At 44.8% G+C, this 22,204-nt stretch overlaps 1 protein-coding gene across 3 annotated transcripts in view; it reads left to right on the top strand.

Annotated features, from left to right (window-relative positions):
- depdc5 (DEP domain containing 5, GATOR1 subcomplex subunit) overlaps positions 1–22,204 on the top strand; it is an 80,699-nt gene that overhangs the window by 51,353 nt on the left and 7,142 nt on the right. For 2 of the 3 annotated variants that reach the window (XM_055655987.1, XM_055655988.1), the window contains exons 29-37: positions 1,358–1,577; positions 2,570–2,703; positions 4,180–4,303; positions 7,188–7,354; positions 11,258–11,338; positions 11,966–12,098; positions 13,782–13,890; positions 15,447–15,671; positions 21,265–21,434. In XM_055655987.1, coding sequence (XP_055511962.1) covers positions 1,358–1,577; positions 2,570–2,703; positions 4,180–4,303; positions 7,188–7,354; positions 11,258–11,338; positions 11,966–12,098; positions 13,782–13,890; positions 15,447–15,671; positions 21,265–21,434 — 1,363 coding nt within the window. Of the gene's footprint in view, positions 1–1,357; positions 1,578–2,569; positions 2,704–4,179; positions 4,304–7,187; positions 7,355–11,257; positions 11,339–11,965; positions 12,099–13,781; positions 13,891–15,446; positions 17,973–21,264; positions 21,435–22,204 lie in introns of those variants that run through there. The other variant, XR_008725520.1, reaches the window with a different exon arrangement.

Consider the following 22,204-nt stretch of genomic DNA (forward strand, 5'->3'; position numbering starts at 1 on the left):
GTGACCCCACCACTCGCCACATCTTCCCATCTCCCCCAATGTCTGCCTTCCGCAAAGACCGCTCCCCCCGCAACTCCCTGGTCAATTCTTCCCTTCCCTCCCGTGCCACCCCCTCCCCGGGCACTTTCCATTGCAACCACAAGAAATGCAACACCTGTCCCTTTACCTCCCCCCTTGACTCCATTCAAGGACCCAAGCAGTCGTTCCAGGTGCGACAGAGGTTCACCTGTATCTCCTCCAACCTCATCTACTGCATCCGCTGCTCTAGATGTCAGCTGATCTACATCGGTGAGACTAAGCGGAGGTTGGGCGATCGTTTCGGTCCGCAACAACCTACCTGACCTCCCGGTGGCTCAGCACTTCAACTCCCCTTCCCATTCCCAATCCGACCTCTCTGTCCTGGGTCTCCTCCATTGCCAGAGTGAGCAACACCGGAAATTGGAGGAACAGCACCTCGTATTCCGCTTGGGGAGCCTGCATCCGAAGGGCATGAACATTGAATTCTCCCAATTTTGCTAGCCCTTGCTGTCTCCTCCCCTTCCTTAGCCCTCGAGCTGTCTCCTCCCATCCCCCAGCCCTCGGGCTCCTCCTCCTCCCTTTTCCTTCCTTCTCCCCGCCACCCCCTATCAGTCTGAAGAAGGGTTTCGGCCCGAAACGTTACCTATTTCCTTCGCTCCATAGATGCTGCTGCACCCGCTGAGTTTCTCCAGCATTTTTGTGTACCTAGCATTTTGTAAATGGTGAGAGTTTAATAAATGTGGCTGTCCCGAGGGATTTTGGTATGTTGATACTTGGAAACATACTGCGGTGTGTGGAGATGGCAAAATAAGTTGTAAGTCAGATGGTACGTTGGTCTTTGTTGCAAGGAAATTGGTGTTTAGGCGTAAGGAAGTTTTGCTGCAAGTCAACATTGGTGTTGGCCTCCTTATGTTGGTGGCAGTGCCAAATGGATTTACCAGTCTGCTTCCTGAGCCGAGGAGAAACTGAGAAGAAAGACCTGACATGGATAGGACGTTGGACGAATGAGAGGTGGATCCCGCTGAAACTCACAAGATTCACAGGCGGCTGGAAATAGTTGGAAGCAAAGGTCCAATCTTGGAGTGGATTGGGGAGAGAAGTCCAAGGTAGTCCAGCAAAAAGATCAGCAATTTACAACTAAGATGGGGAATGTCTCCTGTGGGATGTGAATCTTACGCTGTGGGTGCCCCATCATAGAGGACATCAAAGGTGTGGTGAGAAACCCTTTGGCGCAAGGAATTGAAGGAAGCGTGCACGGGGTGAGGGATGTGCTGCTCCAGTGAATGGTGGCGAGGTGCTGCATAGCCTCTCCCCTTTCTTATGATCTTGTGCTCCTCAGTTTGATCGAGTCGCTGAAGTTCTGGCGCACGAGGTTCCTGCTGCTGCCGGCCTGCGTCACGGCCACAAAGCGGATCACGGAGGGCGAGAGCCACTGTGACGTTTACGGGGAGAAGCTGCGCTCGGACCAGGAGGAGTGGCAGCTGCTAGACGGCTTCATTCGATTCGTGGAGGGTTTGAATCGGATTCGGAGAAGGCATCGGTCTGACAGGATTATACGGGTGAGGCTGTCCCATCGCTCCCTACCCGAGCACCAATAGCTGGCAGCTGCTGACTCAAGCAGCAGAGTTTAGACAATCGATCAGTGGGCTTGATGGCGCCACCTATTCCTTTTCTCCAGAGATGCTGTCACGAGACCTGCCGAGTTACTCCAGCTTTTTCTGTATATCTTTGGTTTAAACCAGCATCTGAACATCCCGTTTTTATTCCTCATTTCAGTCCAAACAGCCTCATGCGATGATCCTTTTAACAGATCATCACTTCTCACAGCTTTCAACTCCTCCCGCCTCCTCCCACACATCTCTTCCTCACAGCTCCCACCTCTCCACGCTTCAGCTCGCCCCACTCCCCCCACCACCTCCTCACACTGCCCCAGATCTCTTGTGTGAAAATCCTGTAACCGAAAGCATTAAGTAACCAGTCCTAGAGTCGTCTTCTTCTTGCGTATGGTGTGCACAGCCTAAAGTTGTAGGACAACTTGTTCTATTTGATTTTATTTGATTGTGCACGCTGGGTTGATTGCATTCGTTGAAACAAGGCGGACCCACGTGAAGGTTGCAATCTTCCACCCAGTCCTAGTCATACAGCATGGAAACAGTCCTGTACATGATTTCTCTGAAAAATGAGACCATTTACCTTGTACATGCCCCTCATATTTTGATTGAACTATATAATCACCCCCTCAGCCTCCATCGGTCCAGGGGAAACAATCAAAATCTATCCAGACTCTCCTGATAGCTCAAGCCCTTTGATTTTCTTATCCTAATCAAACCTATTGAATTCCAAGCACTTAATGGTTTTGTCTGCACAGATTCAGAATTGCCAGCAAGCAAATAGCAAACCTGGGCTATGCCTTTCACCCGTGTTTTTTGTTTTTTTGTTGAGACTGATTCTCACCCAGTTTTACCCGACCTCTTGTTCGCTGTAACTGGAGCTTTCCCGACAATGACTCTGCACGATGTTCAATTAACACAGATGTTCCTCTCCATTTCAGAAGGCAGCCCCTATTAAAGGCCTGCAGGTGACAGGCTCCCTATCAAGCTATCCCACCGAACCAGCGGGTCCCCAACTTGGGAAAAAGGGGACTTCAGTTTTGTCAGCGTTGCTGGAGATGGAGGCCAACCAAAGGTGAGATGCTGCAACAACTGGTTCTTAGTTACTGAATGGTTTCAGTCAGCAAATGACTTTGGAGTTTAATTTTCCTCCCTCAGTCATATCCCATCCATGTCTGCCCTACCAGTGAAGGAAGGGCTAGAGAGTTTGGAATCCTGTGATAGTTTCCATTGAATCCATTCAGTTTCCATTGAGTGTTCAGAGCATCATCGAACTTCATTCATCAGGGGTTATTGGGAGAAGGCAGGAGAATGGGATTGAAAGGGAAAGATAGACCATCCATGATTGAACGGTGGAGTAGACTTGATAGAAACATATAAAATAGGTGCAGGAGTAGGCCATTCGGCCCTTCGAGCCTGCACCGCCATTCAATATGATCATGGCTGATCATCCAAATCAATATCCCATACCTGCCTTCTCTCCATACCCTCTGATCCCTTTAGCCACAAGGGCCACATCTAACTCCCTCTTAAATCCAGCCAATGATCTGGCCTCAACTACCTTCTGTGGCAGAGAATTCCACAGATTCACCACTCTCTGTGTAAAAAATGATTTTCTCATCTCGGTCCTAAAAGACTTCCCTCTTATCCTTAAACTGTGACCCCTTGTTCTGGACTTCCCCAACATCGGGAATAATCTTCCTGCATCTAGCCTGTCCAACCTCTTAAGAATTTTGTAAGTTTCTATAAGATCCCCCCTCAATCTTCTAAATTCTAGCGTGTACAAGCCGAGTCTATCCAGTCTTCCTTCATATGATGGGCTGATTGGCCTAATTCTGCTCCTATAACTTATGAACCTCTCTGTAATTTAGATTGCAATCTGGGTGATGTTCCACGTACCATAAATATTACACTATGCCATAATAGCTAATTTTCGCATTTAGTTTTATTTGGATTAATTCCAACGTGACTGTTTAAACAAAAAAAACTAAATTGATTCCTAGGTTTTCAGCCTAATGTGAGGAACATGTATCCCTGTGGATTTGAGGGACATCAGTGCAAATTCCTATGGATCTGAGGGGCATTACTGTAAATCCCCACAGATGATGGGGACAGGCATTTAGATTGATAACATTTTATGATAAAATGCCAATGCAATTGAAGCTAAAAGCTTGATTTTGCAATGTTTGTGCATGTACATTTTTGCTTGCATTGTGACTGACAAGGGAGCAGCTGGATGGAAGGGTGGATGTGCAACTGAGCCTTTCTTTGAAGATTCCTGGCAGAACTTTGCAATTTGGGGGGGGGAAAAAATCTCTTGTCCCAAAGTAGCACCGTGAGGTATTACATTTAAATGGAATGCGTAATTCAATTACAATGACTTGTATAATTAAACTCATTTCACGACTGGAAGGTGAGCATGAAATCCATGTCTTTAGAGATCCTAGTTGTGAGTGGGACTGACCTTGCCCTGGATCGTGTGACCCAGCTACGAATTTTGCTTCACGTTGAAATGAAAAAAGGAAACTGATTTCTCTTTGAATTTCTCCAGGAGCTTTGAGGAGCACCAGGCAGCGGCACATTCTGGGAAAGGAACGGCCTTTACCATTGAGAGCACTGCACACTCAGGGACGAATGTTGTGATCACTCCCACACACGTGGACAGCCCGAGGAAGGTAAAAGAACTCGGGTGTGTAAATCACACTTGACCTGTAATGATGCCGAAGTGTGCCAGGGTGCACGGGACCTTTGTTTCAGGTTCTGTGGAAACCTGGTCATCAGGTGGACACGACTGGCAGCTCGATGTTCTGGGGTTTTGTTGCTTCAGACGAGATCAAAAGATGTGGAAGAGTTCATCAGGGAGACTATTAGTCACAGCGGCATTCGGAGAGAACATACTGGGAGGTTCGTCCACTGAGACGATGTGGATGTATCCTAGAAATAAGAACAGTGCAAGCACTCGATGGTATTGTACAATAAGCCCCCGAATAGTAAGCTGGAGATAGAGGGACTGATATGAAGACAGATTTCCAAAAGATGCCAAAGCAACAGGGTTGTCTCAGTGGGCGACTTCAACTTCCCCAAAATTAACTGGGATTTGCTCAGTGATAAAGGCAGAATTTGTGAAGTTTATCCAAGAGGGATACATTTGAAAAGGGAACATACTTGACCAGTGATGGTAAATGAGCCTGGTCAGGTGATTGGTGTTTCAGTGGAAGTGTGTTTTGGGGATAATGACCACAACTCCATAAGTTGAACCACATGCAAACTGGAGAGGAGCACCTCGAATTCCACTAGCCACCAACCCAATTGGAATATGATTGCTCGTTGAATTCTCCAATTTTAGGTAACTTCTGCAAATTAACCCCATTCTCTTCCCCTGCCGCCCATCCCACAAGATTCTCTCTCACCTTACTTTTCCTCCCGCACTCCCTTCCCCTGAACCCTGTCTGACCTTACACTGGTTTCTTACTCCCCCCCCCCAAATATCCGGGACCTGTTGGGATTTATCCCAGGTTATTGAAAGAGGCAACGGGAGAAGATATCCGGAGCCTTGATGTAGATCTTTGCATCTTCGCTTGCAACCGGCGAGTTCCTGGAGGACTGGAGAGTAGCTAATGTTGTTTCTTTATTTAAGGAGGGAAGTAGGGAGAATCCAGGGAATTATAAATCGTAAGCCTCACATTCGTGGCACGGAAGTTATTGGAGAAGATCCTTTGGGATGGTATTTACTCCCTTTTGGAGGAGAATTAGTTAATTAGGGCCAGTCAACATTGCTTACTACAAGGCAGGGCGTGTCTCACTAACGATAGAGTTTTTGAGAAGGTGACAAAGGTGATCGATGTGTGTAGGGTAGGGGATTTTAGTAAGCCATTTGATAAAGAACCCTATGGTAGGCCGATCCAGATGATTACAATGAACAAGGTTAATAATGACTTGGTCGTATAGATTTGGAACTGGCATACTGATAGAAGACAGAGGATGCTGGTGGAAGGACAATATTCAGGTTGGGGGACTGTCACCAGTGGAACTCCGCAGGAATTGTGCCGGGACCTATCAGCTGTTTTGTGATATGTAAAAATGACTGGGACATAAATGTAGACGGGTTAATTATTATGCTTGCAGATGAAACCAAGATTGCCAGGGTCGCAGATTACGATGAAGACTGTCAAAGTTTATAGTGGGATACAGATCAACCACAGAAATGGGCGGAGAAAGGGCAGATGGAGTTTAATCCGAACAATTGCAAGGTGGTTGTACTTTGGGAGATCAAATGTGGAGGGGGTATTAATTGCAGGGAGAGGTTGGACAGACTTGGATTGTTTTCACTGGAATGCCGAAGGTTGTGAGGAGATCTGATACAATTTGAGAGGCTTTGATAGAGCAGAACCTCTTTCCCAGGATGGAATAATCAAATTCTAGAGAGAATAGATTTAAAGTGTGAGGGATAAAGTTTAAAGATGGTGTGCAGGGCATTTGTTTTACACAGAGGGTGGTGAATGCCTGGAATGCCCTGCCAGGTTTGGTGGTTGAGGCAGATATGTTAGTGGACTTTCAGAGGCTATTTGCTATATAGCCAAGCAGGGGGTGAAAGGACAGGGACTATAAGCAGGTAGATATAATATGGTCTTGGCATCATGTTTGGCACAGACATCGTGAGTTGTACTGTTCTATGTTCTATCTCTCAGTCGTTTGGGAAGGCGACAAGTTGAAGCTGGGGAGATGTGCTACTATTCTAGGGTGGCTTTGTGGCATTCCCCGTGCAAGAGGCATCTTGCATCAAGATAAAGCCTGGCAGTTTCACCAGTAACTAGTTGAGTTTTTTTTCCAACAGACTTTGCATGAAATAATGGATGAAATCGGGCTTCATGCAGTTTATGGAAGAGGGTTGTTACTGCACAGCACAGTTACAATGGGGCATTTAGGTTCCACAATCTTCTGAATTCACCATTTTGCATTTCCTCTAAGCCTTTTACCGCCGAATCCATGTGTTGGAGGGCAAAATCTTCATTCTAGTTTTGTTGTGACTTATTTAAAATTTGCGTTGCAAATCCAGACGGAATTTTGAAGGAGCTGAATACTTCATCTGTTGTGCTGTTGAGCGGGTGTCAGTTGGCCACATTTGGACCTGTCTCGGGTGAGGGAGCAGAGCTCTACACACCAGGCTCCCTGGTGTTGCAGCCATCTGCTGAAATGTATACTTGCAAACATTGATACACTACCAGAATTATGCACATTAGGTCAACTCTGCATGTGAAGCTGTTACCAGAATGTGACCTGATTATTAAAAAAAAGTTCGTATTTTACTTGTGTTCTTCATAATCCTTTTAAGTATACTTATTAATGTTTTAATAAAGAGGGTTTTAATTCCTTCAAACACTCATAACATATTTCAATGTTGTCATTGGCCACGTTTAGTTTGACCTGGCACAGTTTGGATTTTGGTTTGCTGGACTTGGATTCATTCTCTGGTTAGTTTCAGTACTGAGTTTCACCTTCTCTCTGACTCGGGAGCATAACTGCGTGTTTATATATGTGTTTATTTTAATACGCACACAGGTCCAAGGGGAGCAGATGTCAACTGGCACTGACCATTCTGATTACAGCCCAGCTTCTGCGTCCACTGCTGCCTCTGGAGACAGACTAGGCAACGTGCAGAACTCTGCCATGGGTATCACTCAGACTACAGGGGACCAGTCTTTGGCTTCCACCACAGTGGAGGGCAGGTAAGATCATCACTGATCATTGTCACATCGTCATCCACAGCGCACCCTTGCACAAATATATTCAGTTGTTCCTCTCCTCATGCAAGTTGACACATCATTATTTATTGGGAATAATCTTCAATCTTGTTGCATTACCATGTTGTCACTATGCTGTGCTGGCCCTGAGGCATCATGTGAATACTGAATTAATTCAAGTTTGCTTTAAACCAATAATCTCTAGGAAGTAAAGGCAGTGCTATTTCTGAAGCTGTGTTTACAAACTAGTTGAGAATTGCTATCATGTAGGAAAGTCCCTTTTTTCTTGTGGATCTGTGTATAAATTATTTTGACAATACATGGGTTTTTAACCATAATTGTGCTTTACCTAATCTGGTAAAGCGTAACTTTTGTTCCAAACCTGGCAATATGTGCTTTGATTCTCATCTGGATTATCACTTAGTGAATTTGACAGCAGCAAAGATTAGAACTTTTCATTTATTGTATGGAAAGAAAAGATATTTGCTGCATTCTTTTTAGCGTAGATACTGACGCGGCCAGAAGGTTGAGCCTTTGATTAAAGCCTAGTTCTGATACAATGGTATCATATTTCAATGACACCTTATTGTCATATGTACCTAGGTACTAAGAAATGCTTTGATGAACTCTGAAACTTGCAACCGCGGGAGAAGATAGTTTAAACCAGAGATGGACACAAAATGCTGGAGTAACTCAGTGGGTCAGGCAGCATCTCTGGAGAAGAGGAAGAGGTGATGTTTCAGGTCAAGGCCCTTCTTCAGTCTGAGAGTCGGGGGAAAAGGAAGCGAGAGAAATAGACAGTACACAGAACAAATGAATGAAAGATATGTAAAAAGCAACGATGATCAAATGTCCACCTTACTCTGCTTTAAAAATATTCTGAATCTGAGACTGAAGAAGGGATCCGACCTGAAACATCTTCTGTTCATTTTCCTCCAGAGATGGTGCCTTACCCGCTAAGTTCCTCCAGCAGTTTTTTTTTTTTTTCAAAGACTCTGCTTCTGTCTTCCTTTGAGAAATAAAGTAATGAAGACTCGTGAGAAAAGCTGGGGAGTAACCCAGCCAGTCAAGCGGCATCTCTAGGGGACATGGACAGGCCACGTTTCGAGTCAGGAGACTTCTTCAGACTCTTTGCCTATCCATGTTCTCTGGAAATCCACCTGACGCCCATAATGTCATTCTCTGTTGACGCCTGTCATTCCGTGACCATGTGTGTTTCCTCTGGTTTCATATCATATACTAAAGACCTACAGGTTAGTACGAACTAAATTTCCCTCATGCTAGATGATAGAGCTGACATATCTATGAGTTTGCAAATGACGCCACTGTGATGTGCCAGGCCATGAACCAGTACAGGAAGGAAGTAGAGAAGTTAGTAACATGGTGCCAGAACAACAACCACTCCCTTATTATCAGCAAGACAGAAGAGCTAGTTATTGATCTCAGGAGGGTGGTAGAGTACATGAATCAATGCATTAATGAGCATCAATGGCACCTAACTAGGAATGGTTTTGATCTTAAAGTTAACATTACCAATGATCTGTCAAGCAGAGATGGAAACCGCTTTCAAAACATGGAAAGGACCGAGGGTCAGGGGGGACACAATTTCTAGGCGGCCGCGCGCGCATGTGCACGCACACGCACACGCACACACACGCGCACACATGCACACACTCTCACACACACACACGCGGCATCGGAAGCATCAGCCGTGCGCCCTGAATTAGATTTAAAGCTTGTAACGTGAGGAGGACCGTCCCCCACCTCTGAAAACATGGAGGGGACATGTCCTGAAACCCTAGCCCCCCCGGGTTTTCCGCCAATGCTGTCAAGGACCAACCAAACTGAAGTGACAACCAAGAAGTCACAACAACACCTCTACTTTGCCTCGATAGGCGACTGAGGAAATTCAGCATCTCCAATGACTCTCACAAACATCTACAGATACACCATAGAAAGCATACTGTCGGATTGCATTGCAACTTGGCTTGAGACTATAAGAAATTGCAGAGACTTGTACATGTAGCCCTGTCCATCACACAGACCAGACTCACACCATTGACTCAATCTATGCTTCACGCTGCCTCGGAGAAGCAACCAACATAATCAAAGACTTGTCCCACCCTGGTCATTCCTTCCTCCTAATCCCATCATGCTGAAGGTATGAAAGCTTGAAAGCACGCAGCACCAGACTTGGGAACAGCTTATTCCCCACTGTTATCAGGATTCTGAATAGTCATTTAATAAGCTAGGGTACTGTCCAACTCACCTCTAACCCATTGCTGACATTGGACTTTGCCTATGGTTCTGCTGCGCTCCAATGCGGAGAACTATATTCTGCACTCTGTATCTTCCCCTTTGCACTTTATCCATTGTACTTGAGTTTGATTTGATTGTAATCAAGTTTGTAAGTCCAGTCGGCAGAGAAGGAGAGTAGATGCACATGAGGGGAATACAAAGCAACATTTGCAGCTGTTTTGCATTTCGTTGTCTCTGTACTGTACACTTGACAATGACAATTAAAATTGAATCTGAATCTGAATCTAATGCAAGGAGTTTAACTCGTAAGGTGAATGATCTCAAGTGTTTATGTGGGACTATGACATTGGTTTCATCACTGAGACATGGTTGAAAGACGGGCATGTCTGGCAACTCAGTATCCAGGGTATATAATTTTCAGGTTAGACGGAGAGGAGTAAAGGAGGACATGGCTTTACACTGCTAGTCAAGGAATGCATTACTTCGGTATTGAGGAAGGATATCCGAGATGGTTCATCAAATGAGACCATATGGTTAGCGATTAGGAACAAAGAGGGAGTTGTCATTTTACTTGGGGGTGTATAATAGGTATCAATGGTACTTTAATCAATGGTACTTACAATCAATTGTAATTATTATATGTAGGCAAATAACAGGGAGATGTGATATATTTAGGGTAATTGTATGTACTGGTGAATTTCAAATTCCCAACTTTACAGGGTGATGGAACTTGCTAACTCGAGCAAAGATCTTGTTAGGGTCTTTTAAAAATGTATAAAAGAGTGGAATAAGGTGGATGGAGTGGAAGGATGTTTCTTTGGAGTATGCTTATTAAAGGCAGGAACGGGGTACTGATTGTGGATGATCACCCATGATCACAGTGAATGGCAGTGCTGGCTCAAAGGGCCGAATGGCCTACTCCACCTATTGTCTATAAACCAGGACCCCCCTCTCCAAAAGACATCAGGCTGGAGAGGTGACAGATGCCCTTCCATCGTAAGCCACTTTACCATATAACCATATAACCATATAACAATTACAGCACGGAAACAGGCCATCTCGGCCCTACAAGTCCGTGCCGAACAACTTTTTTTTTCCCTTAGTCCCACCTGCCTGCACTCATACCATAACCCTCCATTCCCTTCTCATCCATATGCCTATCCAATTTATTTTTAAATGATACCAATGAACCTGCCTCCACCACTTCCACTGGAAGCTCATTCCACACCGCTACCACTCTCTGAGTAAAGAAGTTCCCCCTCATATTACCCCTAAACTTCTGTCCCTTAATTCTGAAGTCATGTCCTCTTGTTTGAATCTTCCCTATTCTCAAAGGGAAAAGCTTGTCCACATCAACTCTGTCCATCCCTCTCATCATTTTAAAGACCTCTATCAAGTCCCCCCTTAACCTTCTGCGCTCCAGAGAATAAAGACCTAACTTATTCAACCTATCTCTGTAACTTAGTTGTTGAAACCCAGGCAACATTCTAGTAAATCTCCTCTGTACTCTCTCTATTTTGTTGACATCCTTCCTATAATTGGGCGACCAAAATTGTACAATTTGTTTATATGACTAAGTTCTGTGTACTACATGTAAAATATTAAGTATGTTTTATTACATTGCTGTAGCCAGCTGGCCTCTGGGATTGCAAGTGCACTGACTTCCGCATCATCTCTGGCAGAGATACTGGAAACAATGAAGCACCCCACGTGAGTACCAAATCTCCAACTGTGGCCTGTGTGCATGTGAGGACAGGACTTCTACCCAGCAACATTGTCTGTTAAATTCCATACCAGCAGCTTACAGGACATACATTTAAAGTTTGTGAAGCAAGGGTATGCAGGATAAACAGGAATGAAATAAGTACTGTGCCACTGTTTGGGCAGATTGTTGGAAAATGAATTGTGTAGCAAAAATATTTTTTCATTTGTATAGAAATGTACGTAGTTGCCATTTCACTGTCTACCATGTTGCGGGAAGTACAGACTTGGGTCACTTGTGATGCTCTGGGATTTGACATTTTCCGAGCACTGTGCTCACGAGCTGGGATTCACATTGCTTGGAAAGAGGGCAAAGATGACAGGGAGTAAATTCTCTTGAAGGGAATTGTTTACAGTGCAACAGATCCATAAAAGGGCAAATTTATTCAGGACTAGGCTGAGGCAAGTGAAAAGTGACCAGAAGTGGGATCACGTGAAGGTGGTATTTGGAATTGTGCCTGGGATTGGACCAGTAGTCAGTGAGATTGATGCAAACTGACCATAGAGGTACATTTATCAATGTTTTATGAACCTGTGGGAATTAATTCTTAGTTTATTTTCGCTCTTTACTACCAGAACTGGTATTCAACTGCTTCCCGAACAGAGGGGGTTGCACCCTAACTGCTTCATCAGTGCAGAGGTGGTCCACTGGCTGATCAGCAATGTTGAAGGGGTTCAGACACAGGCCATGGCCATTGACATCATGCAGGTACAGTGAGCATATACATGGCACCTCTGTCCCACCACTCCCAGCACTGCTGCCCTGCTGGAGGGTTACTACGAGCCCTGCTTTCTGTCGACCCAGCTATGCTGACTTATGGCCCTACAATTGCCCTCATCAACACGCAGCCGTGCTGACATTTCTCCACACTGGGAAGGGAGAAACCAGGCAAGGTCCCAGTCTGCAATCACTCTTCACGTGGACATCAGACATCACGTAACCACACCCTCGTTCAATTGTTTTTACCTCGGTCTTCTCTCAACTCCTCGGCTCCAGGGAAAATAGACCTAGACTCTCCAATCTCTTCTCTTAATTGAAACACTTCATCTCTGGCAACATCCTGATGAATCCCCTCCACCCTCTCCAGTACAACCACATCCATCCTATAATGTGGTGACTAGAACTGCATGCAGTACTCCAGCTGAGTCTGACCATTTTTTTAAATAAACTTGGTGTGTAATTAACCTGCTCAGGTATTCCAGGCCCTGACGTGAAGGCCGGCATCGCATACACCTTCTTAACCATGTTATCCACTTGCATTGTCACATCTTCCCAAAGGCACTTTTACATCTTCAACCCATTAATTTTATTTTTCGTTTTGAAATCACCTTAGTTTTTAAGATGCCTTTTTCCCAAGGTTTATCTTGACTAAAGTGTTTTGGATCGTCTCGCTGCTTACCTCCTCACCTTCCCACGTGCGCTCGGTCCACCAAGGCTTGCTGGATCGCCTGGTTGCTAACTCACCTTCCCATTCCCATACCAACCTTCTGTCCTGGGCTTCTTCCATTGTCAGAGTGAGCCCACAAGCAAACTGGAGGAACAGCACCTCATATTCCGCTTGGGTAGCTTACAACCCAACAGTATGAACATTTAATTCTCCAATTTATGGTAACACCCCCCTCTCTCTTTCCTATATGCCCCACCCATCTCAGTGCATACCCATTTCTCCTGCTAGTCCACCACTCCCCCCCCCTCCCCATTCCACCTACGTCTCTCCCTATGGCTTTACATTTCACTCCCTTCACTTATGTGACTCCCATTTGTGTCCTTTTCATCTCTAGCCTTTGTCTACCCACCTGACCATCCCCCACCTATCATTTGCTAGACTTTGTCCCACCCTCAAATCCTTTCCAGCTTCCTCAACCCGACCCAAGAGGTTGCCTCCACAGATGCTGCCTGACCCGCTGAGTTACTCCAGCACATTGTGTTTTGATCAAGATTCCAGCACCTATGGTTTTCTCATAATTGGAATAAACTGAAGTCCGATACTTGGGGCAGCACAAGCTTGGTGACCCAGCTCCAAACCTGACCTCGATTCTGTCTGTGTGGATTTTGAATCTTCTCCCTGTGATCCAGTGGGTTACTTTCTACATCGTTTAGTTTATTGTCATGTGTACTGTGAAAAGCTTTTGTCATCAAGAAACGCAGTACTTTAATGAGCTGGTTTATACTGCCCCCAGGGTAGAGGGAGTGGCAGGAAAATCAGAGCATTGATGAACAATGGGAACATATGTGGGTGAACGAGATTTGTAACGATTCCAAGGGCTGGCACGGACTCTGTAAATTGATGGTGAAGTACTCACATCCCTGGAGCATGTTCAATCTGCAGCTTCCAAAGGAAACTTACTGCATTGCTGTAAAATTGACCGTTTTGTGTGAATCTTTGTACAGAAAATGCTGGATGAGCAGCTGATTGTGCACGCCTTCGGGGAATCCATGCGGGCTTTTGTGTATGGTTTCTACCTGTACAGACTCCTCTCAGACAAAGACACGGAAAAAGGTAACTGGGTACTTCATTGACGCCATTCTGTAACTGATGTATTGATGCAACCTTTGCTTAAGGCACAGTAGACACTTCTTCAGCATGTACATATCCCCACCATTAAACAAAATGCTTCTAAACAAAGGAACTTCTGGTTAAGGCGTGGTCACTGCTGCTTTGATGGTAGACATGTTATTGTCTGTGCACAGAACACTTGCATAACCGGAGGACTGTCATACTTTAATGGTTATGGTTGAGTGGTAAATGTTAGTTGTGAGAGTGAATAGCATTACCCTGATTTTCCAATAGATTTAGTAGTTGGTGATGCCTGACTTCACTCTGGTTGCTGTTGCCACATTTTGATGATGAAACTTGGTTGAATGTCATCGTCTGTGGCTTAGTGATCGCACTGTCATCTCTCAATCCACCCTAGGCATGAACACAACAACCCACAACGCCACAACTTGGCCTCCAGTGCTGGATCAGACAAGTGTAACAAGCTTTCAGGTCAATGTAACAAGTTTAGTTTAGTTTAGTTTAGAGATACAGTATGGAGACAGGCCCTTCGGCCCTCCAAGGCCATGCCAAACAGCAATCCCCGTACACTAGTTCTATCCGATACTCTAGAGACGATTTACAGAAGCCAATTAACCTACAAACATGCACGTCTTTAAAATGTGGGAGAAAACCAGAGCACCCAGAGAAAACCCATGCAGTCACAGGGAGAATGTACAAACTTCATACACACACTTGTAATCAGGATTGAAACCGAGTTTCTGGCACTGTCAGGCAGCAACTCTACTGCTGCGCCACTGACCCTGTCACTGTGTTCCAGAAATGGCAAGGAGTTTTTGCCATATTTTCTTCTTCAACATTCTCATATTTCTCATGACATAAAGAGGCCATTCAGTCCACCAGCTCTCAGTGCAATCCCAAACCCCCCCCACATATTTCCTTGCAGCATATACTTGTTCACCAGTCCCTTTTTCAACTCCCCCTTGACTCTCCAATCACAGACATACACTTGCGATGATTTCATAGTCAAATTGACCAGCACATCTTTGGGTGAGGATGGAAATCAAAGCGCCTGAGGACACCCATCATAGTGAGAATTTGCAAACTCCCCACAAACACCACTCGGGCTTGAACTTTGGTCTCTGGATCTGCCAGGCAGCCGCTTAACTAACTGCTTCTTACCAATCAATTTATTTTCAGATAGCCTGGTGTTGCAACCATTTTACCATGTGTTCCTTACCACATTGTCAAAACGTTTGTGCAAAAACATGTGTGACATTTCCTACATGTTACTTGGCTTCAGATTAAGATGTATACAACTGGGTGTGACATGCTTTGGGTGCTCTAGGGAAGTGGAGAGATGTTACATTGATGCAAATCTTTCTTTTCCGTAAGTCCCACTTATATTTAAGTGAGATAAATAGATGCCCACCTGTGGCAATGATGTAATGCATGATTGGTAGAATGGCTGATTAACTTCTGAGAGTGTTGTCTGTGCATTGAACGCCTTCAAAGTGACTCTCTTTCGCTCCCACCCTCTACCCCGCTCCTCTCTGCAGGGATTATGCAGTCTTCCACTATCTGGTACACTTCCACAATGGACGACCTGGCTGCATTCCAGCGCAAGTGGTTTGAGGTGGCCTTCCTCACGGAAGAACGACTTCACATCGACATCCCTGCCTTCCTGTTGCCGTGGTTACCCAGTAGGCCAGCATCCTATGCAAGTAGGCACAGTTCCTTCAGCCGCAGTTTTGGAGGACGAAGTCAAGCCGCTGCCCTACTAGGTAGATGCACACCACAGGCAGCGCGGAACAGTCTCCAAGGGAATGAGGTCATGTGGACAGTATTTGTCTCCTCCCATTCTGCACATTGGCTGCTCACACTATTTATTTGTATCCGTCTATGGTGTCTGTTTCAGGAATCCCCTCTTTGATCACAGCTCCCTGAAGTCCCCACAGCCTGCCTTTATAAAGCAAAACCACTTCTCATAAAGGTCATTCCAGGAATAAATAAGATGCGCAGCTGAGGGACATAGTCTTGCAAGTGTCATATGTTCTGTTCAAATTTTAACTTTTTCCTCTGCATTGTCTCAAAAAACAACATAGACTGTTAGTAATTTGGCATCTTCAGCCGGCGTGTGGCAGTGTTTCAGTGCCAAGTGAGTCCTGTGTTCTGGCTTGCATTGAAAACAAATACATTTCTGCCTCCAAGTGCTTTGCTTGCCACAATGGAGACACACGCATGAAGAAAGTGCTTTGAACAGAATAGCCCAAACACTTCCAAACTAGTTTCACATTGAAAGGAGCCAAGCATGTGAAATTCAACTTCAGTGTAACTTCGACTTAACTAGCCTTAATTTTAGGGGGATATTGTAGAGGCCCTGGCCATAATTTTAGTTTAGTTTAGAGATACAGTGTGGAAACAGGCCCATCGAGCCTGCACCAACCAACGATCACCCATACACTAGTTCTATCCAATCTTCAAGTTTAGATTTAGATTTATTAATGTCACATGTACTAAGGTACAGTGAAAAGCTTTGTTTTGCATGCTATCCAACCAGATCAGATATACCATACATGCATACAATTAGTTCAAACTCAAGTACAATAGATTAAGTGCAAGGGGGAAGATATAGAGGGTAGAATATAGTTCTCAGCATTGTAGCACATCAGTTCCTTAAAGTCCACTGTCTGCAACGAGGTAGAAATGAATTGTAACTTAGCTCATGGAAGAACCCACATAACCAAAGACTTGTCCCACCCTAGACATTCCTCCTCTCCCTGCTCCTGTCCAATAGAAGATACAGAAACTTGAAAATGTGCTCCACCAGACTCTTCCCCCTCCGATATCAGGCTTCAGAACTCTGAAATTCCTAGCGCTCCAGCGCTCCCCTTAAACTTGTCCGGACCCCATTTCGTACATCCCTTTTAAACTTGCCAGGGCCCCTTTTCCTGCACTCCATTTAAACTTGCCAGGGCCCCTTTTCCTGCACTCCCTTTGAAACTTGGTGGGGCCGCATTTCATGCCTTGCATTAAACTTGCAATGCCCATTACCATGCAACATTTCCCATGCTCCCTTAAAATTAATCTGATTCACTGTGTAAAAATAAAATTAAAAAAAAATTTGGTGTAACATCTTTCAAATTAAAAGATTCACTTTTAATGTTGGGTAATCTGCCAGTCTGAAACCACCAAAGTCATAGTGTGGCGGAATATCAAAATTATATTTGACTGGAAAATGACCTTGTGACCTCCATTCTAGCCAGTAATTGTGTTGTCTGTGTGTCATTAAGAAAGGCTATGATTTAACCTAAATTTGGCTAAGTATAAACAACTGGCCCTTCTATTCCGCACAATGAGTTATCTACAAGGCCTTGTAATCAGAAGTGGGGACTGCCTGGTGAAACGGAATTTGTGAATTTCTTCAACCTATTTTGACCAATAAGCTTTACTAACCATGTGTGCTCAAATGCTTATTGTGACAAAACACTCTTGCTTTCAAGCAGAGATAGCCAATGGCTATTGAAATACGTGGTCGCTCTTCGCAATCAAGCTGTTAAGTTGGCCTCATGTATCTGTTCCATTTCTGGCTTCTGATTACTAGCTATTGTCCATTAAGGCTTTACTAAATCTAAACTGTCCACATGACCTCATTGGTTCCACACTTGGACGTCATTGACTGATTCTCTACGTGAAGCCTGTGATGTGGAACTGTGTGTGTGACAGAGCTCAGGAACAAGCTCAAACTCCCTATAATCAATAACCGTTTTACTATCCTTGGGTCCCAATAATCTGCCCTTCAGATTATCCTGCATGCTTCCTCCCCCCTTTTGACCTCAGTGCGGTAAATTTGGGTGCATGTTTTTGCAATGCATTTGGAATAACTTGAAAGTTGCAATTCTTGGGTGATAAAGACTCCTGATTTGGTGCTAAATCATCTGGGATGATCCCACAGTCTGCCTTGAATGAGCTGTTGATTTTACCAGGGAAGGGCATTGGGAAGAAATGTGCCAGGTTAGCAAATGGAGAAATAATCCCATGTTCCCTTTACTGATCGTCATCAACCCGCCCTTCCTGGAAACAAGGTGAGATTCATTTGCAATGCCTTACAGTCAAACTTCCATGCACGCCAACTACCTAGATTCCCACAAGAAGGGCCACAAGGTAGTACATACACTTGGTCGGCTATTGGTCACTATGAATTGCTCTCTAGAAAAGGGGAATTAATTAGAGGTAACAATAATCTCAGTGGCTGTTATTGCAATGTTACTTTGTTGGTGTATTCATTTTCATCAGCATAGTTTGATTTATTGGATGTACTCGAGTGTACTCACTATCTTTTTGTTTATGTTGGTTTCTTTTCCCCATTCACCACCTTCACCACCACACACCAGTTACAGGTGGTATCATCACTTTAAATGCTGTCTGATCTGCTGACCAGTAGATTTCTCTCAATGCCCAGTGTGAGAAATATTTAGCCACTCTTATCTTTGACTTTATTGTTTGGTATCTAGGTGATCCTGGCAACGCCTTTGATGCCCATCCCAAATTAGCTTTGACAAGGTGATGGTGAGCTGGCGATTTGAACCGCAGCAGACCTTCTGGTGAAGACGATTCCCCAGTATTATATGGGAGAGATCTCCAACTTTAGATCCAGTGATGATGGGGGGGGGATTGGCCACATATTTCCAAGTCAGGATAGTGGGGCACCTGTAGGTGGTGGTGTTCCCCTGCTCTGCTCCTCTTGTCCTTCTTGGTGGGAGAGGTCACGGGTTTGGGAGGAGAAGCTTGGGCATTTTGTAGACGGCAAAGATCCTATAGCAAACAAGATAGATCACTCGACGAAAAAGACGTAGTACGGTCACGGGCAGATTCATGGGCAATTTCCGGCCCCATTTCAATAACCAGCTTCCGTCTCCGCACCAAAGATCCCTTAGCGGAGCAAAGATACTAGTGCGGAGACGGAAGCCGGTTACGGAAACATCCTCGTAAAAATAAAAGTTATTTGATAAAAATCTTCTCCTCATATTCAGAATTATAATTTATTAACGCAAACTGTTCCCCCGCAACGTTGATTACACTGCGAGTCGGGTCGGGTCGGGTTACTGAAATAGATGAAAAAAAGGCCCACGTTCCGCTCTGTTGCGTACTACACGTCAGCCCATTGCATTTAGAAGGAGTGGTCTATCTTGCTCCGCTATGGAATCTTTGGTTGACAGTACACAATTCAGTGGGAATTGAACGTTAATAGGTAGTTAATATGTTAATTTTAAGGAATGTTAATGGGACCACCAGTAAGCAGGTTGCTTGGCCCTGGATGGGGTTGAGCTTATGGAGTTGTCGGCACTGAACTCATCATGGAGAATATTTGTTGGAATTCCACAGTTTGTATAAAACCCCTCTGAATCTCTGTTTTTAAACACTTGGGACTGAGACTGGCTTATTGCGGGCCTTGTGCCTGATCGGTTATATAGACTGGAAACGCTCTACTATGTCAATATGATAGTTTTATCAGGTATTAGGAAGTATGGCATACCGTTCCCAAGGGAGATTGATCCCATGTGGTGGGGATAACATCAACCAAGGTCTCTGCATGTAACCATCACTGCCAAAGGAGCAAGTGTGGACACTGGGAGAGGGTAGAATCAACATCAAACATCCTTCCTCATCCAAAATGGTAGACTACCACAAAACACAAAGTCTCTTGGGTTGAAGATGACTTGCTTTCACTCTGATTTTTTTGGATTGTGAGATGGCTGATAATGTCAATGTTGGAATTCCAGCCTCACCCACAGGTGGGGCATGAGGTAGCTGATGGGGTGGGTGGGTAGTTTGTGAGGTGATGCATTCCTTCAGCTGATAATTCAGGGCTTCTTTGAGCTCCCTACTCGAATGCTCCTCCTTCACCTTCAATGGTCATAGACCCAGGGATTCCCAGGATGGACATGTTGTAATTCTTGAACAAAACTTTGAGTGCACCCTTGAATCTTCTCTCTCCACCTGGTAAACTCTTCCCGGGATAGGCCTCGGATTAAAGTGTTTCAGGAGCCTGCTGTTGGGCATGTGAATGATGTGGCCTGCCCAATAGAGCCAGCTGAGTGTATCTAGCACCTCAGTGCTGGGGACATGACTGATGTTAAATCACTTGTCCTTCCCCTGGAGTTGGAGGATTTTATGGAGTAAGCATTGATACTATTTTTTAGTGCCTTGAGATGCTATATGTACAGTGCCCTCCACAATGTTTGGGACAAAGACCCATCATTTATTTAATTACCTCTGTACTCCACAATTTGAGATTTGTAATTGAAAAAAATCACACGTTTAAAGTGCACATTGTCAGATTTTAATAAAGGCCATTTTTAATACATTTTGGTTTCACCATGTAGAAATTACAGCTGTGTTTATACATAGTCCCCCCCATTTCAGAGCTCTCTGCATGAAACAGCATTTAAAGATGTTAGCTGGTGTAACTAGGTTCTCACAGACATCATGTGCATCATTATATATCATGTAAGCATCATTATCTCCTCGTTGGTCCATGCTTTACACAGCAATTATCTGTACCTTCCTGATCACGACAGTGTTTATTGTTGCTGACTTTCTCTGATCTTGCTTCACCTTCAGAACTGTTTTCATCCTTTGCTCTTTTTCCTGATTGTCACCCAAAGTGCCATAAACAGTACCTTGTGATATTTCCCTTAGTTGATGATCTTTTATGAATCATTGGAGTTTATTTCTATTACTTGTCCTGCTGAAATATATGACCTTTCTTTGAAGCGTTTGTGGTTTGCATAGAGTTGACTCCTAGACCCCTGTATTGATTTGTACAATAATCTAAGCCAGGAGTGCTGGAGTCATGTCCATTTACAGACTAACCCAGATACTTGGCCTTGTGTGTGTGTGTGTGTGTTTGTTTGTTTCTTCTTCAGATAGCGTTTCGTGCCATGCTCGGATTTGGATCATTTTAACAGGATTATGCTTGAGGTGTACAAATGAAGTCAATCCTGCTCTGGAGTGTCTTATTTAAGCAGAATAGTCCCCCTGTCTCCTGCCCAACTAAAACCACCTTCCTTCTCTGTCAATGGGGCCTCCTGCTCTCCAGCCGAGTTCAAAAGGTCAGACGTCTTTAAACATCCAGACTTGCTAACAAATTGGAATGTTTAGGCTCCACTTTAGAAGCGTGCACCCACTAGGGAATTGAGTGGAGCAGATTTTAGAGGTCACATTTCCCTTCAATAATCAGATCAGAGGAAGCGAGTCGAATGCTGAAAACGGGGCTTGTCCCTTTAGTATGAAGCAGGAGTTAGAGAAGAATAAGAAATCTCTCCGGTTTTAATTTGCTCCTGACTGCGTTCTTGTAATCCCTTCTCTCTGTAGCTGCCACAGTCCCAGAGCAGAAGACTGTGACGTTGGATGTGGATGTGAACAACCGTTCAGACCGCGTTGAGTGGTGCAGCTGTTATTACCATGGGAACTACTCGCTAAGTGCTACATTTGAAGTCAAGCTGCACTGGATGGCAGTCACATCAGCCATGCTGTTTGAAATGGTCGGTACACCAGCCAATTAACGTGTGCCTTCAAACCAAAATAGTAGTTTGTCCTGACATCCAACAGTGTCCTGCAGAGTAATGGCAATTTCTGCCAGTCAGCACCATTTCCTGAGAGACAGAAATTAATCTAACGTAAAGCTGCCAGAACACAACGTGCTGGAGGAAGTTAGCCAGTCAGCCAGCATCTAGGGAGGGTTTGGGTCGCCAACGTTCTGGTTCAAGACCTTTCTCAGACTCTTGAATCTGAAGAAGGGCCCTGATCCAAGACATCACCTGTCCAGTCCCATCCCAGATGCAGCCTGAACCACTGAGTTTATCCAGTGCTCTGTGTTTAGTTTTGTTTAACATTACAGGGTGGAAACAGGCCCTTCAGCCCACCAAGTCTGCCCAACCAGCCGTACTCTAGTTCTAACCAGCCACGGGACAATTTGCAGATGCCAATTAACCTACAAACCTGCACGTTTTTGGAATGTGGGAGGAAAGCGGAGAAAATCCATGCACACAGGGAGAATGTACAGACAGCACCCGTGGACGGGATTGAACCCGGGTCTCTGGCGCTGTAAGGCAGCAACTCCACTGCTGTTTTGCTCAAGATTCCAATGTCTGAAATTTCTTGGGTCAAAACAGGGAGGGAGCTGGATGGCAGGGAGCTGAGGTGTGTATGTGTGAGGGCAGAGACGGTGGGGCAGCAGTAGGTGGTGTGGCCTCGCAGCTCAATGGACCTGGGTTCGAACCTGTTCTCAGGTGTTTGTATATTTTTTTCCCGT

The sequence above is a fragment of the Leucoraja erinacea genome, chromosome 25, assembly GCF_028641065.1.
Source record: "Leucoraja erinacea ecotype New England chromosome 25, Leri_hhj_1, whole genome shotgun sequence".
Taxonomy (NCBI): Eukaryota; Metazoa; Chordata; class Chondrichthyes; order Rajiformes; family Rajidae; genus Leucoraja; species Leucoraja erinaceus.